General features: G+C 40.4%; 1 protein-coding gene across 12 annotated transcripts in view; it reads right to left on the reverse strand.

Moving 5' to 3' along the window:
* Window positions 1-2,698: 2,698 nt before the first annotated feature.
* Window positions 2,699-21,599, reverse strand: part of NBEA (neurobeachin) — a 685,682-nt gene continuing 666,781 nt past the window's right edge. For all 12 annotated transcript variants that reach the window (XM_059144025.1, XM_059144024.1, XM_059144021.1 and 9 more), the window contains 6 exons: window positions 21,121-21,276; window positions 20,443-20,613; window positions 9,694-9,795; window positions 7,479-7,675; window positions 6,355-6,506; window positions 2,699-4,596 (listed from right to left, as the gene is read on the reverse strand). In XM_059144025.1, the coding sequence (XP_059000008.1) occupies window positions 4,506-4,596; window positions 6,355-6,506; window positions 7,479-7,675; window positions 9,694-9,795; window positions 20,443-20,613; window positions 21,121-21,276 (869 nt within the window). In that variant the 3' untranslated portion in view covers window positions 2,699-4,505. The remainder of the gene's footprint in view (window positions 4,597-6,354; window positions 6,507-7,478; window positions 7,676-9,693; window positions 9,796-20,442; window positions 20,614-21,120; window positions 21,277-21,599) is intronic.

The raw sequence follows: 21,599 nt of genomic DNA on the forward strand, positions 1-21,599 counted from the left end.
CCTTGAGCCCAGATGGATAAAGCCCATGACTGGAGGACCACAGAGCGGGGCAGGAGAGGGCAATCCCAAGTAGTGGGGAGAAGTGTCACATCCCAGCCAACTTTATCACTTTTATCTGGGAATCTGGTATTTATCTGTTACGTTCAGCAAGTCTACATTTATTGAAATCTATGTGAATCCAACACTGTACTAAGGCTGTGGGATAAAAGGGTGCCATTGCCCAGGAGACTCACAGCCACCAGGGAAGAGAGACAAGTAAGCCATGACCACACACCACTCAGTGCTGTGAGAGGAACATACCAGGCTTGAGGAAGCTAATGCAGCAGGCAGGGAAAGCCTCACGGAGAAGGGAGCACCTGAGCTAAATCTATAACAATAGGTAGAAGTATTATGATGTTGTAATTTACTTGAAAATATCCACGGTAGCCATTGTGATAGTATTCGCTAATTGATACTACATACTATTTTTCTTTTTAAGATTTTATTTATTTATTTGAGAGAGAGCATGAGAGGGCAGAAGGTCAGAGGGAGAAGCAGACTCCCCCTGGAGCTGGGAACCGGATGTAGGACTCCATCCCTGGACTCCAGGAGGATGAACTGAGCCGAAGACAGTTGCTTAACCAACTGAGCCACCAGGTGCCCTGATACTGCATTCTAAGGGGTGGTCAGTTGCTCTGATCAGAGATTCATGCTCCAGATAATTTAATCAGCAAGGTCTCAGTATACGTCAGGGCCTAGAGCTCCAACTTCCTTATTCCAAAGGAAACCAAAAGCTTTTATTAAGTTAGGATAGTGAATGCCAAGAACTGCTTTTCAGTGGGGGAAATTTTTGCCGCCTTAATTAGCATAAGGGATGCTACAAATGGTCTCTCATTGATGAAATTAGTGGTAGTTAATATATGTGAATTCAATATGCACTGGCTACGGTATTTTAGAGACCTTTCCTACCTCTTCACATCCAGGTATAAAAATCCACTGAAGACATTAGTCTATACCCTTAGTTTGGGTGCCCGAAGCTGATACCCAAATGATTGCACTGGATGGCATCACAGCCTTCCGATGGCATCATAAGGCTGATAGGATCCTTATCCTAAAATATTGACACAAATGGTTGTCAGGTCATCTAAAAAGGCATTGGAATTCACCACCCAGAAGAACTCTATGCTTGGTTTTGTACTTGACTGCTAGTGTATGTTTGTGAAAGGGGCCCTTGGGTGATGCCGTCAGTTGAGCACGTGACGTGATCTCCCCTCGGGTCTGGATCTCACGGTCATGAGTTCAAGCCCCACACTGGGCTCCACACTGGTGAAAAGCTATCTCCACATGTGGTAGAATTTGGTCCTGAAAACTGTTTGCATCATAATATAGTGTGCACGTGCGGTTTGGGTGCTACCTTTCCCTGCCAAAAGACTGACCACGACTAATTGATTTCGGTCGATTTGCAACAAGTTCAGATAGTAAACGCAATGAAGTGCTCTCTGGGTGGGGGAGCACTAGGGCCCAAGGCACAGGGAAGTTCTCAGGGATTTGGAAATAGGCGGGTGCCCCAGAGGTACTGGGTGCCGGAGAGGGATAATGAGAATGTTTCTCTCCTGAAGAACTTCTGTGCTCAATTACTGAGTTGGGATTTCATCCCTCACATTAGTGATGTTGAAAACATGCCCAAGGATGACCCACAGTGGAATCGCTTGGGAGAAAAGGGGCCTAGGTTCCCCTCTTAAAAATAAGCTCCCCAGGCAATCTCCGCACCCGCTCCCCCTTGCCCCCGACCCCACCAGAGTTTAAGAATATAGAAAGCACGTGCTAGGGTGCTCAGCAGTGGGATGACTGGGTATGTGACTGGGTGGTAGTGAACCAGAGCCACCAGCAGCAGGGAGTTTGACTTGAGACGCCGCTACTGGTCAGGAGGTTTTGGTGACAGTTCAGATGATGGTTCTAGAAGCAGGGAGTTGGTTTAAAGAGCCACCAGTAGCCAGCCTGACTGAGTGACTGATGGGCTGCCAGAAGGCCGGTTTGAGGGAGCTGGCTGGGCTTATGATGACTGACAGATGTCTGGCTGGGGGACAGAGTGGAGAGTGATAGGAGCAAGCCTTTCTCAGGCTGCGGTTGGTTGTCCTTTTGGTCTGGAGTATGCAGATGGAAGCTTGCTTGCAGTTCTGTCGCTCCCTGGGCTGGCTGGGCTGCTACCCCACTGCCCGTGCCAAACCAGCCAAATAGAGTCCCCTCAGCACCCCCTCCCCCCACCCGCACCCCCCCTCCTCTGCCCTGCTGGCAGCTGCTCAGCTCCTGCGGGTTGCTCAGTCCCTGCCCGTGTCATGCCTGGTCCACGACAAATTCTAGAAAGCACGGATCGATTGAGAACAGCATTATTTGATAATATTCATGTAATGAGCAAATATACCCTTCACCATCACCTACATTTAGTTCCTTTTAAATAAAATAAAAATAATCCAAAAAGTGGATTATGTGGAAGAAACAACCGGGCTGTTTCCCTCTGGTCACTGTTGCCCCAAATCCCTGCCAGATGGTCAAGCAGAGAAGCTCACGTTTCAGCAAATTACAGAACCTCATTAGGACTCTAGTTCATGTTTTGAGATGCCGTAGGCCTTTATATGAGGTGATGCTGATTTCTTAAACTTGTATGACAACATAATGAATGCATGTTAGTGAAGTGTCCAATGAAATGTGAAACAATCAGTGAATTCTTTGCATATTTTATTTTTCTTTTTTTGATTTCCAACTCACACACATCTGGCATATTTTACATCTTTGCAATAAAACATGGTTACAATAGCTTAAGGAATTTATATATCCAAAATATTTCACCATGATCTCAAGATGAAATGAACTTGTCTTCCAGATGTTCAGTATCCTCCCAATTCTAAGCTACAAACTCAAGATATTGCTTACAGCCTGGTGATGAATAACTTAATCATTACGCTGATCCCCCAGAATTTCAGAATATCATAAATACAAACAACAATGAAGAAGGAATTCAGTGCTAAAACTTACTAATACAAGGTGGATGACAAATAAGTAATCACGTCAATAAATAATGATATGTTTCTGGTGCAAAGTGCCAATACAAAGAACCCATTATCTTGTTGTATCTTTTTAAATAAATGACTGCAAGTGAGTATAAATTCTGAGAAAATTACATTCCTGGAACATGCCTCATAGCCCTACCGACACAATATGTACATCTATGACGATACAGCCACCAAATATACAAAGAAGAAACATGAATAAAGTGTATATACCCCTGGGCGTATAACTTGATCAGTACAAGGTATGGAAAATCATTTGATACCCATCATTTTATATCATAAAAGATGAAGTGCCTTAGGCTAAGAATGTGGCTTTAGGTGAGAATTGCACAAGAACCTAAAAGAATAACCTCAGTTATTGTTATAATAAAGCCAGACTCATTATTAAAGAAACTAAGCTATTTGAGAACCAAGGAGGAAGAAAACAAACAAACAAAAAAACCAAAAAACAAAACAAAAAAACCCCCCAAAAAACGGAACCAAAAATAGTTAGCATCAGATTCTCCTCCCCTAATGTACACACACTAAGCCCGCAGGATGACCCTGGAAGAGATGTCCAGGAGTTGGGAAGTCATTACTATGGAACTAATGATCGTGACTCCTATTTATACAATAAAAACCAAGACCTCATCCCTAAGCCCCCTTTCTGCTGTGTCTTCAAATTATGAAGGGTAGGGCTGAATTTTCTTTGTATAAAGTAGCAAAAATGGCAAATAATGGCTTAGTATCCAAATGCTTTATGAGCAAATTTCACTTAGAAGGGATGAATTTAGATTAAAAAGTGCAAACCATATTTGGTGAGAATGTCAAAAATTACTGATTGAGCCCAAATTCAACCCTTTCATACAAGCTGTGTCCTTGGACAGATCTTTCTGTTTCATAGTGTGAATGCACCTGTTCCATCAAGACATCAGGATTAAAGAACATGCAAGTTGTAACTCCACAATAAAATTAAGAAACGTTTTGTTCTTTATACAAGGTTTTACTTTTACAAAAGTATCCCTTTAAATAAGATGCATCTGATGTACAAAGTATCAAACGTGTTTTTTTTTTTTTTTTTCTCAGCTTGAAAAGAGGCTGGAAATGGGATGCAGGTTAGGTTCAAAGCTTAAACTTTGTAACAACTGGACACAAGGTTCCTCAGAATTGTCAAAAGTCTCTTGTGACGCGTCCTACTACCTTTTCTCAATAAACAACAATATATGAAATAATTACCAAAACATCTCCTAATTCATATAATTTACATGATATAAGCTTGCTTGGTAGCAGCTGGTGTTCAGTCGTGAAAAAACACACAAAGGAAAATGGCTGCTGACTACAATGTACAGCTATTGCTGGGTGTGATGGAATGTACAAACGGAGGTCGATGTAGACGAGTTTTTTCCACCAGAGATATTGCCTTTCCATGAAGCACTTGTGCTCTCAGCTTTGACTTGGCTTTTGGTTCTTCATTTGTCTTCAGTATCTGTTCTGATGTTCATAATGCCACCGATTAAAATCTATATTAAAAGCTACGATGCTACCAGAGGCCATGCCAGTGATCAGCGTCCTGGAAGAGCAGAGACAGTCGTTAAGAATGAGGTGAGCTCCCTGATGGGGCTGCTCCTTTCTATTAGACCCTGTTACCATCTCTGAGTTCCCCCTGGGTCTTAGTTTTGGGGCCATCGACACGGGATTATAATTTATTCCTGGTTCTCCCTGGAGAACTTGAATTGATCCTGCTCAGACCCAGACTGCCAGACTAGTGTTGTTTAGTTTTGGACCAGACGGCTCACCAGATAAGTATTTTTCGGGGAAGTAGCTTCAATGTGTGTATATCACTTCTGTGCATGTGCTTCTGCTCTAACGTATCAGGGACAGTGTAAGACACAATAATAACTGAAATTAGGGATGAGATTTACATAGAAATAGAAACCTGACAAGTGTCTTTCTTCACTCCTCTTTGGAGACACCGACCCTCTCTCCTGATGCCTAATGAAGAAAGCCCTCCTCACCCCTCCAGAAGTCAGTCACCTCCTTCTCCTGACATGCTGTCCCTGCCTCCCTCATATACAATTACTATGATTATTTGAGCTCCTAGGGGGTCAGTAATCTTAGTACCTGGTAGTGTTACTCTGTGATGACAGCGAATGTTGGCAGCATGAATACACGCGTGCGTAAGACTGTCAGGGAGAGCACTGGATCTACTCACTTTATTTCAAATACTTTAGAAACACTCAGGTATCCACACCTAATTACACAAGAAAGCATTCCCATTTACTCATGAATAGGGACTGCAGCATTTTGGAACATTGTTTCTTTTAAGTTTTCTTTAAAGACAGGCTAGGCTGCATATCAAAAATACTTCTTTCCCGAAGAGGTACTGTATTTTCTTGATGACTTCAGTACCATTTTACTAGATTGTGTAGGTGCTTTGTTAAGTTTGTGGTATAGCCTTACTGTTTATAATATTTTGAAACCTCTATCTTTATAAAGAATATACGTATAGTTTTAAAAAGTTGGTTAATAAGCTTTTATTTCTGATAAATATACAGAAAAAAGAAGAAATTACATACCCTGTTAAGATTATAGAGTTTAAAATTGTTTAAATTGTTAGAAATTTTAGACTTCATATTTCAAGTATGCTTTTCCCTTTACAGTAAACCCCAAGGTGAGTTTTAGGGACTAGTAAAATCCTGTTGCCAACAGAGGGAAAATGGAAAATTTTATTAATTGCTTAACTCTCACATCAATTCTTTCAAAAAAAAATTGTAGTGTTTCGGGGAAATATATAAACTGTAACAAAATAACATAAATGAGGAATATGTGCATAAGAAAGGGGGGGGAGGGATGGTTTCAGTAACAGGTGAGTGTTTGTAGCTTTTCAAACAGAGGTCAGTTCTGGGGGCATTGCTAGCTACAAGCATGTCTCAAGCTGAAACACACCTGAGCAGAGAAGCATGAATCTCCTTTTCAGAATGGAAGCCGGGGGGCCTGTCTGAGACGGGGTGAGGATCTTAGAACAGAGACGTCGGTGGGAATAATTCTGTTTTGGGCAGTGTCTGCATGTGCCGGTTCTTCCTGAGACCCATGTCTTCCTTTCTTGTTTCCGCCCACCACCCCTTCTGACTTTCCTCCTCTGTTTTCTTCTGACCAGAATCCTTTCGTATAGCACTTCCTCCCCGCCTCCACGTACCCTTTTCGGTGCTAGTCTTTCTTCCATCTGGGTGCTGGAATCTTATTCACAGCACCTGTCACCCTTGGTAGAATGTAAAGAACTTTCAGTGATAGTCCTGACATGATTACGTTTCTCCCTGATGGGGCTCACCTCTGGTCATGGGACAAGTCCATTGCTCTAATGCCAGCATCACATCCGGGGTAAATGTACAGCTGCTTGAAGTCACAGGCCTGCCAGACCTCCACCACACCGTTGTCGCCTCCGGTCACCAGGTTCTGGCCATCACTGCTCAGGAGAATGGCCTTTGGAAAACGCAGAGAAACAACAATTTCTCTCAGTTTTTCCCAGATGGTCAATGTTCATTACTGAAAAGCCCTCGATCCAATTCTCTCATAATTATTATCTACATTTAGCCATTTGTCCAAGTTGCCTGAAGTCCAGTTCACAAAATTTCCAATGTGGAATTCATCAGGGTTCTTACATAAACAAAGGGTCTTATTAAAACCAATTACGGTTACAAAATAACAGAGGTCCCAGAGAGAATATTATCAATCTAATTCAGGAAGAACTTGAGAATTAAGTAACATGATGTTTTGTTAAGTCCTGAACATGAACAATGTCAAGACTTTCAGAACAAATGGCAGAAGCATATTTCAAAACAGTTTCTAATAACGATAAAGCAACCATCACAATTCATTTCTGAGTGAACGGCAGTCTGGAACATGTAATTGTGGTCTGGGGCCCTAAAGGTAAGATTCTTTGACAATCAACTCACTTTTAATGTCAGGGGTGCAGCACTGTATATAAAGGAGCCGAAGAAAAATCTCCTTAGGGGTCTGACCTCTAATCAAACAAAAGCTATCATCTTTAAAACCTAATTCACTGAGTTAACTACTTGGGATTAAATGCACTTTGGGTTTGTTCAAAGCACTCATCTACATGAATTTACAGGCTTTTAAAACCAGCACACATTTGGGGCACCTGGGTGGCTCAGATGGTTCAGCTTCTGCCTTCAGCTCAGGTGGTGATCTCAGGGTCGCCCCTTCCTGTCTCCATCCCCTCGCTCAGCGGGGAATCTGCTTCTCTCTCTCCTTCACCCCTCCACCCCACCCATGCTCTTTCTCTCAAATAAATACATAATATCTTAAAAAACAAACCAGCACACATTTATTTATCTGGATACCTGAGAAATTCTATTATAAATTGTTTAATGTAAGAAGGTCGATCTATCTCTTGGCTTCAGTCCCTGTTTAGCACTGAATATGAAGATTTACCCTGGTTGAATCGTTGATCTCCATCTGAGCCAGAAGTTTCCCGTTAATGCTGAAATTGCTGAATCGCCCTCGTTCATAGTATATGATACAGTGGCCTTCGCTAGAAACGGAAATCAAGCGCGGGAACAAGCAGTTTTCTGGTCCTTCAAGGGCTCGCAGCAAATCTCCAGTGATGGTGTGGACAAGGCAAGGGCCCTCTGCAGAAGGAAGAAATCCACGGCCACAGTCATTCGTGACAAGTCACATATGAACACTCACTAACCCACAAACCCTACCTGGCTATGTACACTCTGATTTGTTGCAAGAAGGCAGAAAGGAAAGAGGTAAGGCTGGCAGAAGCCAAGCACAGATGGTATATTTAAACAGATCATAGATGCGACTGATGAATTGTTGAGCACTACATCTGAAACTAATGATGTCCTATATGTTGGCTAATTGAATTAAAAAATATATATATATTTATATATTAAAACAAACAAACAACAACAATAACAACAACAAAACCCAGATTGAATACAGGGAGCTGTTAACACACACAGATCTTCCCAATTTTTTATCTAGGGAAATACTTGGTCTTTTCCTTCATGAGATAATATTCATAAAAAAGGATACACCTCATAGATAATGTGACAAGAGAAGACTGAATGTCCCGAAGTTTTCTTTTTTAGTTTTTGTTTTTGGAAGTTTTCTTTTTTAGTTATGTTTCTCAAAAGTTTAGGAGAATGACCAAAACAACTGCTAATTTTCTTGAGTATCATCAAAACTTCAGCATTGTATCATATAAATACATTGCTATCAAAGGAATTTTACCTTCTCCATAATCCATACACAAAATGTAAAAGGCAAAATTAAGATACTTAATCAAGTAATTCAGACAGCTGAAACACGTTTTGTCTGTGAATATAAACAATGAGGCAAGAGTATAAAAGTAGGCTGGGGGTGACTTATTTTCCTCTGCACCCACCCCTCCCCAAGGAGAAATTGTGTTGATAAGATAAAAATTTCACTAGGCAAGTTGACAGAAATAACTGGTTCATATAGTTTGGTATTACCCACCCGCCAACAAAACCACCTCACAAAGAGAGTTAATGCATTTCATTTCTGTTCCAATTGACTCCAGTAGATATGTAGTTTACGAAACAAGTGGCATTATAAGGCTAAGTTTTTTCCTGATTACCAAAAGAAAATTCGGGAGAAAAAGAAAATAGCAATCACCTCTCATATCACCTGCTGCCTTTAGAAAATACCATTTTTTCCCTATACCTACTATGTGTCTTTGTTTTCTTTTCCTTTTCACTTTACAGGATAGAATAACGTTACACATATTGTTGCTCTTTCCTTTTTTGATTAAAAAGACATTTATTGAAAATATCCTATGTGGGGTCATTTACTCTTAGATATAAAAGTGAAAAAAACAGTCTCTAACCTTCAGGCATTACATCCATTTTCCATAAAGCAGCCAGGATAAGCTCCTAAAAACCAAATCTGATCATCACATCACTTTGCTTAAAAAAACTTCAGTGGCTTCCTACTACCCCCAGAATAAAATACACATGGCAAATCCACTGGCCTGCCCGCCTGCCAGCCTTCTCTCTCCCTAGCTCTGCCACCACAAGTACCCACTCAGCCCCTCTGGTATTCTGCCATTTCTCCTGAGCCCCAGGCTCCTTCCTGCCCCAGAGCCTCACCACGGAGAATTGGGCATCTGATCTAGGATGGGAATCTGAGTTTCCTGCCTTTTCTTGACACCACACTTTTTCCACAAAAAGTAACCCCCCCGCCAAGTAATCATGTTTCCTTTCCCACCAACCTCAATATAGCCCTGGGCCTTAGGAAGGAAGGGGCTCTGGTGGGAGGTGGGTCCAAGGTTATGTCTGAGAAGCAACCTGATGCCCCCAGGACTCCCATTGCCTCACGGTACCTCCCCCCACCTTTTATATGTTCTTTTTAATGGCTGCATCGTAGGGATGTGCTGCAGTTTAATTTACCAGTGTCCTGGCTAGAATGCTGGTGACCACAAAATACCACATAAAATTTTATGTATGTTCCATATTAGTACTAGTAAATATTAATAAGAAAACAAAACAGTTACAAGGAACCCAAGGATTCCATTGTCTGTAGAGAGCCTCCCAAAGGCAATAAATCATAAATCACAGTTAGCTTGAGAAAACAGTACCGTTTTAAAAGACCTAAAATGAAGGAAATGCCTTCTGACCTTTAGCACCACTGATAACAAGTCCAAGTTCGGCACAGACAGAAACACAGACAACTTCATGGTCATGGCCTGTGAGGACAGCTCTGGGTGCAGGATAGTCACCTGCAAGGAAACAGCAGCAGTGGGTTAGTACAGACTGATGCCAGAAACGAAGGGCTATACCATTAAATCAAACATTTAAAAATCGTTAATGCTTATTAAGAGCATTTACTAGCCGTGTGATCATGAGCTGGTGGCTTAACCTCTCTGCGGTTTTCTCACCTGTAAACTACTAACTACTACAGTAACCCTACAATACGGGTCATTCAGGTGACTTGAGTAAGTTAACGGATATGTTGTAACAACATCATGACACATAGCTACCCTGCTTTTCCCACTGTTAAGAATAGACACCAAACCTGCCACAGCATTTATATGCATTATCTCATTTAATTATGGCAAAGGTCATATGAGACAGGTACTGTTATTATCTCTATTTTATAGCGTAGAAACCAAGGCTTTGCAAGGTTATTCAACCTGCACAAATTCAAACAGCTAGCAAGTGTTGGAATTGAACCCAGAACTATCTAATTTTGAAACTCATGCTCTTACCCATTTAAAAATGTTCTCTACAATCTCCAACAACATATGCTGAGGAGCTTTGATTTTGAGGGGAGGGAAAAGTAGTGAAGGGAAAGAAGAGATGATCATCTTAAGTTTCCACCTGACTTAATATTAAATCGAAGCTAGCCAACAAGTCCAGCTCTGTTACACGACGTAAGCATTTTCACTGCCAAGTGCTTTCACAATCATTAAGTAAATGATTTTTAAGTGACAGGCATTCTTCTAAGCAGGCTCGGAGCTGGAAGTGTAAAGAGGTGTAAGGCATAACATGGAACTCTTGCAAACTCATCAGTAACAACTATGGCCTTTCCCAGGCTTCCCACCGGACAATGCCAAGTGTGAGGAAGAACAGATTATATGCACAGAGATAGCAGGGATCCAAAGACCTCCGCATAAAGAGCATCAGAATGTCTGGTGAGTAACCTGCACAAAGACTTGTGAGAAGGATCAGCAAAGTTGAGAGGGCGGCACGCCCAACATTATCTTATTGGGTCAGACCGTTTGGAGAAGCCCATCTGGGAGAGAGATGAGAGGTCTCTACAGACTTGGGTGCAGACTTGTGAAGGAAAAGGAAACAATGGCAAGTCACAGAGGCACTATGGAAGGCGAACGGGCTAATGGTGCCAACCTGTGTAGGGTTCTTGGTGGTTCCCTTGGTAGGTGGGAAAAGAAAGCCCATGTTGGCCATCCTGGGTGTATGTGAGGACCTTTAAAAGACTCACTGCAGTGAAATTCTGCTGAAGGTGGGGTGATCAGAAAGGAGGATGTGAAACAGTAACAGTACAGGTTGGACCTGACCCACTCAATGATATTCAACAAATTATTTATCAATGCCTTGTAATACCCCACTACTTCCATTTTGCATTAACATCACGCTTATTAATGTCTTATGTTGCCTATTTCTGTTTTTGTTTGTAAACAGTTCCAGCTGACTCATATTGTCTGACATTGGTTTATAAGGATGTGTGGTTTAGTTGACTCTACAGTATCAGCTTAGCAAACATAAGGAAGTAGTACACATAAATACGCCTCTGTGCATATTTACAAATAAATTATTTCATCTTCAATGGATTATTGACCATCACTTTTTCTCCTTGAAAAGGCACGTTGGAACTTGGTCTTGTAACTGCAACTCCCCCAGAATTCTTGGTATTCCTCAAACTAGGGTCTGTGTACCCTGGGCTCTGTGGATGTTTTCTTGGGAGTGAAAAGTTCCATGGAAAATTTTAAAATCCAGATTTATACTTTGATGATTTTCTAAACATATTTGTTAACCAGTTATTAAAGATGAGCTCTCTCTTTGTTGTCAAAAATTTATGCTGTGGCGAATTAAAATTGACATATGCTTTAAAAATTAAGATGAACTAATTAATTCAGTATTTTTTAAACTTGTTTATGGGGTCCAAGAATACATTCCTCAGAGTCAGTTTTTTTGTGGGGGTGGGGGAGGTTAATGACTACTTTGTTGTCCTTAAAAGGGGACAGTGTAATAGTGAAGTTTGAGGAACATTTTTGTAGATTAATTTTCTTCCTCTAAGGTCACAAATTCTTTTTGCTTTGGTAGCCTCCACAAAGATACCTGATCTTCCTTTGTTTTCAGAAATAAATATTTAAAAATCAGTTACATAACATGTTAAATATTTATAACATATGTATAAAATTAAAAGAACAGAATAAATTCAGTTGTACTCACCTCCTAGTTTAAGAAATATAAAACATTGCCAGTAACTTTGGTGCTCTTTCTTACATCTTGGACTTATGCCTTTATAGACACACACACACACACACACACACACACGAAATTTTATTTATTTACTTGACAGAAAGAGAGGGACAGTGAATGAGGGAGAGAACACAAGCAGGGTGAGTGGGAGAGGGAGAAGCAGGTTCCTGCCAAGCAAGGAGCCCGATGTGGGCTTGATCCCAGGACCCTGAGATCATAAACTGAGCTGAAGGCAGATGCTTAACAACTGAGTCACCCAGACACCCCTATTTATACTTTTTTGAGAGAGAGAGTGAGAGTGTGCATGAGTGAGCTGGGGCTGGGAGAAGCAGAGGGAGAGGAGAGAGTGAATCTCAAACAGGCTCCATATTCATCACGGAGCCGCCTGCGGCTCCATCTCATGACCCTGAGATCAGACCTGAGCTGAAACCAAAATTAAGACGCTTAACCGACTGAGCCACCCAGGCGCCCCAGATATGTGCCTTTAAAAAAAAAAAAAAAAAGTTATGTACTTTTCTCTTTTGTTCATCTTGCTTCACCTGGTCATTGAGTTTGTGATCTTTTTAAATAGTGCTTGCTTGCTTGCATGCTGACCTGTTTTTCCCTGTCAATTATATTCTGGACGGGGTGCCCCTGCCCACTCCCAATTCTTGTCTCTCAGAAAGCCACCCTGTGCTTTGGGGTTGACACTGCTCTGAGCTCCTCCTGGGCTGTGATGTCTGGGCCTCACTGTGGAGGCGGCGGGGGGTGGGGGGGTAGGGGGGCTGGGGGGTGAGGGGGGCCGGGAGTGAATGTTCAGGGGCTGGTAACAGTGCCTGTCTCCTGGATAGCCCCTCCCTTGGCACCAATGTGACCCACAGCACTGAGCAGCTGCAGGGGCGCTACAGTTCTATGCCCCACAGTGGCCCGAGGGAAGGCAGTAATAGATCTGGGGAAATTTTGGAGGAAAAGGGCTCCTCCTTAGCTCCTCTAAGACAACTCATCCTGCAAAGCACGTAATGCGCTTCCCTCTGGTTTGCCAATACCTCCTCCTTCAGACCCACCCATCTTCTGTCTCTGCAGGAATTGCTCAGTTTTAGGAGAGCTTTCCCAGATCTGTCAGTTTCCATTTTGCTTTGGGGCATCTCTCTGATGGAGTATGGGAGAGGAGGACAGCAGCCCGAGCGAGTGTGTCATCTTCTTCTAAGTTTATGTACACGGCTATAATATTGGCACGGCATATTGGCAAACTATCCATTTATATTGGTCAGCAGTCCCGGATTTGTCTGAAATGTATTTATAAAATTATGCTTCAAAGATGCCTTGCATTCCCTGGTAAAATGAGAATTAAGATTTTCTGTGTAATACCATCCTTAATTTTTCTAAGTGATTATTTTATGTTGGAGAGGCTGGTGAGCTGAAAAGTCCTGAAATTACATGCTTAATGAAATTTACATAAAGTAGAGTTATCTAAACTTTTCCCTTATAGGCTACAGAAAAAAGTAGAAAGCAATTTAGTTCTCTTGCAGGGAACTGAAAAACATGTATAAAAACTATTCCTTGTGTATGTAATCTATTTTCTATTAGGAAATAAGGTTTTCAAAGGCTTGCATCTGATTTAGAAAGTTAAAAATTTTTTTTTCATTACAGTCTCCCCAGAGCATTTGAATGAACTGTGGAACTTAACTACTAGGGGCCATTGTTTAGGGCCCTGAAAAACCAATGTTTCCCTCTTTAAACTAGAAGAAAGTAAATAACATGTTTTTCAGGGGTTTCTGAGTTGAATGTCCCCCTGCAGCAGGGGGAAAGCATATTTCCCGGCCAGGGATATTTCATTGCCAGGGACAGATGTCACACACCCCAACAATCATTCAAAATCTTGGGAATATTCTGTCACTGTCACATCACAATTGATGGATGTAGCTGGGGGTTAAAGGGCCTATGCACAGGGAGGTGCAGGTGAGCCCCCCCCCAGGACAGCAGCGCTGTCACCCTTGTCCCCCCTCATCTCCTCGACACACGAGCTCTCCCTGTGATGGCATTACCACGTGTGACAGAGAACAAACACGCCCGATTCTGAGGTTGCTTAGAGGCAAGCATTTGGAAACTCCAAGTATCAAAGGCTTATTATAAACAGATTCCACCCCATTTTTAAGCAAAAGTCATTTCAATATTTTCAAAATGGATGGATGATGAAAACAGTACGAAGATATTAGATGTTGTTATTCACGTGGCTCTGACGAGAACTTTTTCAGTGAGATGGTCTCTGCTTTTAGAGAAATGATCAAAGTAAAGATACTCATGGTTCTTATTATTTTAAACCTTATTTGTGGGACTACTAATACGCAGGGGGAAGCTTTGGTCCTTCTGAATTAAGAGTTAAACAAAAACAGCCGAGTTTCTACAATCTGTGACCCTCAGCGCAGTTCTGCTGGAGTCAGAGGATGAACGTCTCGATGATGTATGACATTCAGATTTTATCTGCCACCTTTGTTAGCTCTCTGCAGAATCCCCGTGGAAGGTATTTTCACTCATGTTTATACCTACATAAAAACAGGATGACTTGAAATCCCCAAATACATATTTTAGTCAGTACTCCAATTTCAAGATTTATTTAAAAAAAAAAACAAAAAACTGTTAGACAATTGTTATGGTAGCTCAGAAGAATTGTGTCCATGAGCTGTCCCTTATGGAGACTCTGTCCTCAGCCACTTGTGGAGGTCTGGCCCAAGCACCAAGAATGCCTGGTCCCACATTTTCCACAGGTCACAGGTGACCCAAATAAAAACATCCCAGGGGTGGAAAATGCCCTCTAGTGTGGTTTCATTTTATCGTATACTCACAGAATACTCACTGAAAAGCAGAAGATAGCTGTTCATTCACTCTAAGTTCTTTTTCTCTGGGAGAGAAGATACTGACCACCTTTGAGCATGGCCGTAGCAGCACAAATCTCTTCCCTTGAAGTCCTGAGCCTGGATCTAGGTCAAGGACATTACTGTCCTGCCATTACCTTCCCCAAACAGTCAACCGTATAATCCAAGGAGGCAGAGCTTTGCATGATGCCCAGAGACACCTCCAACCCTCCTGGTGTGGATCTGAAGTTCTCTGATCACGGAAACGTATTAGTCGACTCCTGTGTTTTTCTATATTGCTTTTGACTCAAGCCAAAGAGCCTTCCAGCCTCAGTTCCATAAAGGGAGGAAAGGCACTGACCAAGGAGGCATTCAGCCCCCTTCTTAATCAGGAATCCTATAAAGTCTCCTAATGTTAGGCTGAGGGGATGCGAGGCTGGGAAAAGGATGTTATATTACAGACCTCATTGTTGAGAGTCCTAGGAGTTCGGAATCGTTCACATGTCACTATGCTCCCTCTGATACATTTCATAAGCCCTAGATAAGATCCCTTGGTCTGGGAAGTGACGCAAACATACATCTGTGTTAAAGATATCTGTGGGCTGTTCTTTGTCCAGGCTTTCATCTGGTACGATACCACCGGTTAGCGGTGCTCACGGAGCTGGGCACCAGGATAGCCGCAGTAAGAGAAGGCTGGATGCAAACAAAGAGAGGGGCAGGATTTGGCAGATGTTTAGTGACAGGCTGTGGCTGGCAGGACGGTCAGTGTCCAGAGCTGAAGCTCACACAATGGGAGCCTGGAGTCTCCTTTTCAATGGGCTTCTCGTTTCAGAGTTTGCATAATGCTCATACAAGAGCTAGAAGACTTATTTTTAAAAAGTGAAATTGAAAAGGCATAATCATGTCTTATTCGTGTCACTCGAATATCTGTAGATGTGATCTGAAAAGGCGAGAAGTAAATTCTCTTCCAAAGTTTCCTACGGCTAGGATTTTAAAAATGTCCTATGTATGTATCGGCAGACTCTCTACCAACCATCCTGTGTCTGGTATAAACATTAAAACCACACACGTTAAAAGCAAATTGGATTTGGAGCTGAGGTCCTAGTGTATTTTAAGTGTCTGCTGAAGAGACAACAATGTTGACTTGCCCCTCTTGTGACTATCTTGTTGGAAGCTACAGCACGTAATGAGAAATGTCAAGTCCCAAGATCAATGAAATTTTGGGCTCCAGGGATTCAACAGGAATAGCATTGATCCTTTTAAAGAACACCAGTCAGAGATGGGTTGTAATATATTGCAAAGAGGGGCTCAGGAGGATAAGCGGCCAAGTCCAAGATACCTACCTGACAAAAAATTCAATCAGCTTTTAGCACAAATTGCCTGCTCTGCTCTCCTTTCTTTCATGCAGTAGGCTGCTTCCAATTAAAGTGCGCAAATTAATTTTTATCACTTCCAAATTAGTTTCAGAATTTGTGCAAAAGAGTGTTTCAGATGAAAGCATCTGTCCCTCACATCTCTGTGATTCTGTTATCTAGTCAGGGACCTATTTAAATCTCCAAGAAAATTTTCTAATGTCAAAGTCCCAAGTTTGAAAGAGTAACACTGGATATTAGCATTATAAAATATATTCATAAAACAACTGTAATTCAGCTGAAACCTAGCTAGGTAGCACCTGCTTATTTCTTTTATGGTCTGAAACTCTTTTTAATGATCTGCCTCTAAATGTTCATCGTCTTTGTAGTGAATCCATTAAAAATATACAAATAATTAGGAAAAGACTTTCTGAAATGTCTGAATTAGCCACAATAATATATTTGACTCAAAGAAACCCTAAACACTTTCTGCACCTACCTAAAAAATTCTACAAACATTACTCAGATTTTCCTCTGTGGTACTAACAGAGCTCTCCATTAAAAAAGAATAATGACAGTGCAAAAGAGACACAAATATATTAGAGAGCCACTTGAATTAATCTTGAGAAAGTGATTAAGTGAATCCTATCATTTTATGTTGTGCTGAATAAATATGACTCAGCCTCTGACATACAAAGAAATTCAATGTCCACACCAAGACCAAACCGTGAATTCTAATGGCTACTGGCATGTTGTGTTTCACACTAGGACTTTCCCCTTCAAGTCTAGGTTAATATATACAACCCTCAAAACCTAAGGGCATTGTGCTGCACACTTTAAAATGAATTTAGATATAACCAGCTTTTTGGTCTTGAGTAGCAATGCATTAAAGATAGAAAACACATACAGCCCGATTCTCTGACCTGTGAATTGGTAGCTAGAATAGATTAAACTGGGACAGAAGAAAAAATCTTTTTCTTTCATGTTGTGAGTTTTCTGATGGCAAGGACTATGTCTATGTCAACACCCATGGCTGATCTCTGATGTGACAGTCAATTCAGTGTGTGCTGTGCCTGCTTTTACGAAAAAAAAAAAAAAATAGAGAGAGAATTGACGAATGTATGTGGTCCCTCTCATCATGCGTGTGTTACCAGGTTGGCTAATTTAACAGATTCAGGGAGACATGAATCAGTCAAATCTATCAAATACTGGATATGACTAATGATTAATTTATTATTATTATAATTATCCATATGGTAAAAAGCTGATACATTTTTAATGTAATTATTATTTGGTACCCAAGATGTAAGATCAAACATTTTGTAGTATGATACCAAACATCATCTGATAGCAATTTATGATTCATGTGACAAGTATTCAATATGTTCAGGACATTCAAGCAGACAAAGCAGTTTGGTGATTAGTGTAATACTAGGCCAGAGACTCTGACTACCCCGCTTTCCCAGCGGCTAAGATCGGACCAGCACCCAGCAGGCCTTCAATGCATGTTTGCTGCTTGCCTAACACTTCAGGTGATCATCCTGTTTATTCTAAAAGAGCATTTTTTCCCCCTTACATTAAGGATGATGGATGAAATAAAGCCATATGACGTAAGTCCATATTAAATGTCCAAAACTCTTGACAGGGTGGGTTTTACAAAGTCATTTACAATAGTTTTGACCAAAAATAAATTCTTACAAATGGAGGCAAAAGTAAAAGATATGCATCAATAATATTCTTAATTTCTTAAGGATAATCTTGTCTTATTGAAAGCTTAAATAAAATCCTGCATCTTAACAAATATAATATTCATAATTTTGTTCTTAAGGGTCAATATAAAATGTTTATTTATATAGCTCCTGTTGTAAGGAACCTTATCCACTCTAAGTATTACTACATTTAATTTTTCTTGATAACCGATGGACTAAAGCAACCATCGTTAATCATCTTTTCATTTAAAAGATCATCAGAAAAATCACACAAATTAAGTAGCTAATACAATTACTATAATTTAACATGTAAAAAAATTCTTTACCTCAGAGCAGTATGATATATAAAATATCTTATCTCAGCTAACAGACAGTAGCTTTCAAGAAATGAATCCTCTTTTTGGAAATATCATTTTCATCATTTCTGAGTGCCAGTTTGAAGATGTTAGTTAATGAGATTTAAAGCACTATTCTGTTTCTTAAAAAAAAAACAAAACACTGTTATCTAAAAACTTCTAATTTTTATCAATATAGATGGAAGATACTACACAGACCTGTTGCTTAGATAAGTTTTTCTAATGAATACTACACTACTACAAAAATGAAGATTTGTAAATACGCAAAAATAAATTTACATGAAATACAGCTGATAATGTACCATGCTTGAGAATAAGAAAGCCATCCGTGGTAGATCAAGGGTCTTATCCACACATGCATCTGCACACACGCATACATACACACACTAGAATTCTGCTAAAAATGAAGTTTCTGGTTTTTTTTTTTTTTAAGGGTGTAGCTTTACAAAGGAATAAATAAGGAGGCTAACTTTTTAGTAGTTAGAGTATGATATTTGTTATAATGTGGATTTGGCAGCTAACTATTTGAGCTGGCTGGAAATCAAGCAACACTGAATATTTTTTTCCCTTAAGCCAGTATCATATCTTAGTTCACAACTTAGAGCAGAGGCTGATGTGCATAACGCACACCCTTTCTCTTACTCAGTGTCTATGCTAAGAGCCGTTACTCCATGATGCACCTTGAGGTTCTTCATCTGCAGCAAGCGTGAAACCTTGCGTGATATTTGGTCTCATCTAGTTCATCTCCCACGATCTTCATTCATATATCTATATATCTATATGTCTCTATATATTTCATTTCATTTTTTCTCTACTATGATAGGGAGTTTGTTCCTATCAATTGAAAGCCATTTCCTCTTTTTGCAATATTCCTGTCAAAATGTGTAAGAGCGGGAGCGGGTGGGACTTGAAGGACAGACAGACATACACCTGGGCTTCCATCCTCAGCATTCTCACAGGCTGGAATGAACAGACCAGGGGTGGCAGCCTCCGACCACGCACCTGAAAGAGAGTTTCTTGCCCATTTGTCGTCTACTCTTAAATATTTCAGTGGCAGACACACAGCATTCCTAGAAAACTCTTATTGCTCTCTTGTCATAAACAGAGCCAAACTCATGGTTCAGTTTTTTTCGGAAGTACTGTGTAAGCTGTGACCAATGTATGAATTGCCCTGGTTTATAGGTACTCACCATTATCAACACCTTACAGACACCATACTCTATTTCATAGGAAATCTTTGCACTGAAACTATTGAAAGCTTGGTAATTAATAACAGCGATTATTTCTAGGCAATCTCTTATCTAGTCCTTCATTTAACAATGTTGAAAACCCTATTATGTGTGTCACTATGCCAGGAACCAGAAATTTAAAATGGAAAGGGAGAGCCTCATGATTCATTTTAGTGTTTCCTCAGAACAACAGTTCCAAAGAATAATTTTTAAATGTACTGCCATGAGCAAAAGATATCATGGAAAAACATGTTTGAGAAATTGGGGGTTAATAAAATTTCAATAGATATGTTTGTTTAAGTAAGACATTCAGAACTTACCTAGAGAGTAAGAGTAAATGCAGTGTTTTCTAAAATTATTTTACTCTGCAGTCCCCCCATTTTTTTCTCTACAGGATATCTTAGGAGCATTGATGAATAAAAAATACTTAGGAATCATCACAAGCAAAGCAACTATCTTATTCAGTTTTTGCCATTCCAAAGCCTAGTTTGAAGGGAGTACTCAATCATCGTTAAATGAATACACGGAGATACTAGACATGTGGTAGAAAGTAATAAGTGTCCTCATTGAGACACAGATAAAACCTTTTAGGAATTCAGAGGAGGGAGAGAATATATTCATTTGAGAGAAATTATATGAAGTTTAATGGACTAGGTGATACTGAAGGAAATTTCTGAAGGATAGAGACATTTGGACACTGGGGGAGGGCTGCCAATGACAGGGTTGATGTGAGGGGACCTGGGACTTTCCCCAAGTTGAAGGTTACAGTAATTGCTCTTTTTTCACTTTGACCATAGCGACATTCTAACAAAGATTTTTGCCACTTAAAGCTTTCAGATTTTAAAATCCTTACAACCCTAGGAAAAGCTGTTAGAAAAATTTAAAAAAGCAAAATATGTTTAAAGAAACTTGTAGTCTGATGGGACACTTCTAGACAAATACTCACTGCTATTAGGGTTGTCTCCTATGATATGGTGCCGCCCACTCCAGTACCAGAGAAGCAGGGTAGCATCTCGAGACCCAGACACAATGTAGCAGTCCCCACCTATGTAGGACTCAGACCTGGCCAGGCACGTGACCACATCCCAGTGGCCAAACACGATCTGAGTTAATTTCCCTGAAACACAGAAACACTAGGTTTAATTCATTTTGCCATTTTTCTTTAAATGGTAATAAGCTTAACTTTATTTTACTAAATTTGTGAAAAGTAAATGTGTAAACATGAAAATTTATAAGCTAATTCAAATCTAGCCATGGATGCTTTCCTGAATTTCTTCTGGGAAATGATACAAGAGTGTTCCTTGGGATTTTTAAGGACATGATTTAGAAAACAACACAATCGTGATTTTCATTCTTCAGGGGTCGGGCCAGACTAAGGGGAGGTTTAAGGTCCTTTACTGGACTTGGTTTGGGGAAGGGACAACAGTCCCATTTGTCCTGTGAAATCAGGACTCATGCAAAGGTTTGGAATGGATAGAATTATAATGGGTTACTTACAATGTGAACACTTAATGTGGCACTCAAGATGAAAATGCCTACATTATTAAACATGATTTTATTTTAAGCCCTGGGTGTAACAATAGGCCATTTTGAAGAGAATAAGGTATTTTGTGGTTAACCTTACCTGTTTCTGTAGAGTAAACTCTGAAGCTCTTATCCCAGAATCCACAGATGAGGATATAGCGATTATCTGCTGTGACCACAAAACAATGTGCATTGATTTGTATACTCTGATCGACAAGGTCCGTGATCTGCCTTTTGTTCACACCCGAGTTATTGGCTAGACGGACACAGAAAAAAGAATTTAAAGGAGGATTCCACAGGAGATTCATCAAGGTATATTTTTGTGCTTCTTTTACCTAGAAATGGGTTTTTAAGGTTATAAGATTATTAACATTTTAACATTCCCCCATGGGAACAGAAGCTTAATTTTTAGTAGCTGTGGAAATTTATGAACCCTCTTACCTATCTAAAAGTTGTCAGAAATTTCAGTTCTTTCTCCCCCAAGAAATAAGAACAATATGCAGACTTCAGATAATGAATTGAAAATAAAAATATTTAAATGCCTTGAATTCTATCCACGTTCACTACACACAAGTTCAT

Source organism: Mustela lutreola, chromosome 13, assembly GCF_030435805.1.
Source record: "Mustela lutreola isolate mMusLut2 chromosome 13, mMusLut2.pri, whole genome shotgun sequence".
Lineage (NCBI taxonomy): Eukaryota > Metazoa > Chordata > Mammalia > Carnivora > Mustelidae > Mustela > Mustela lutreola.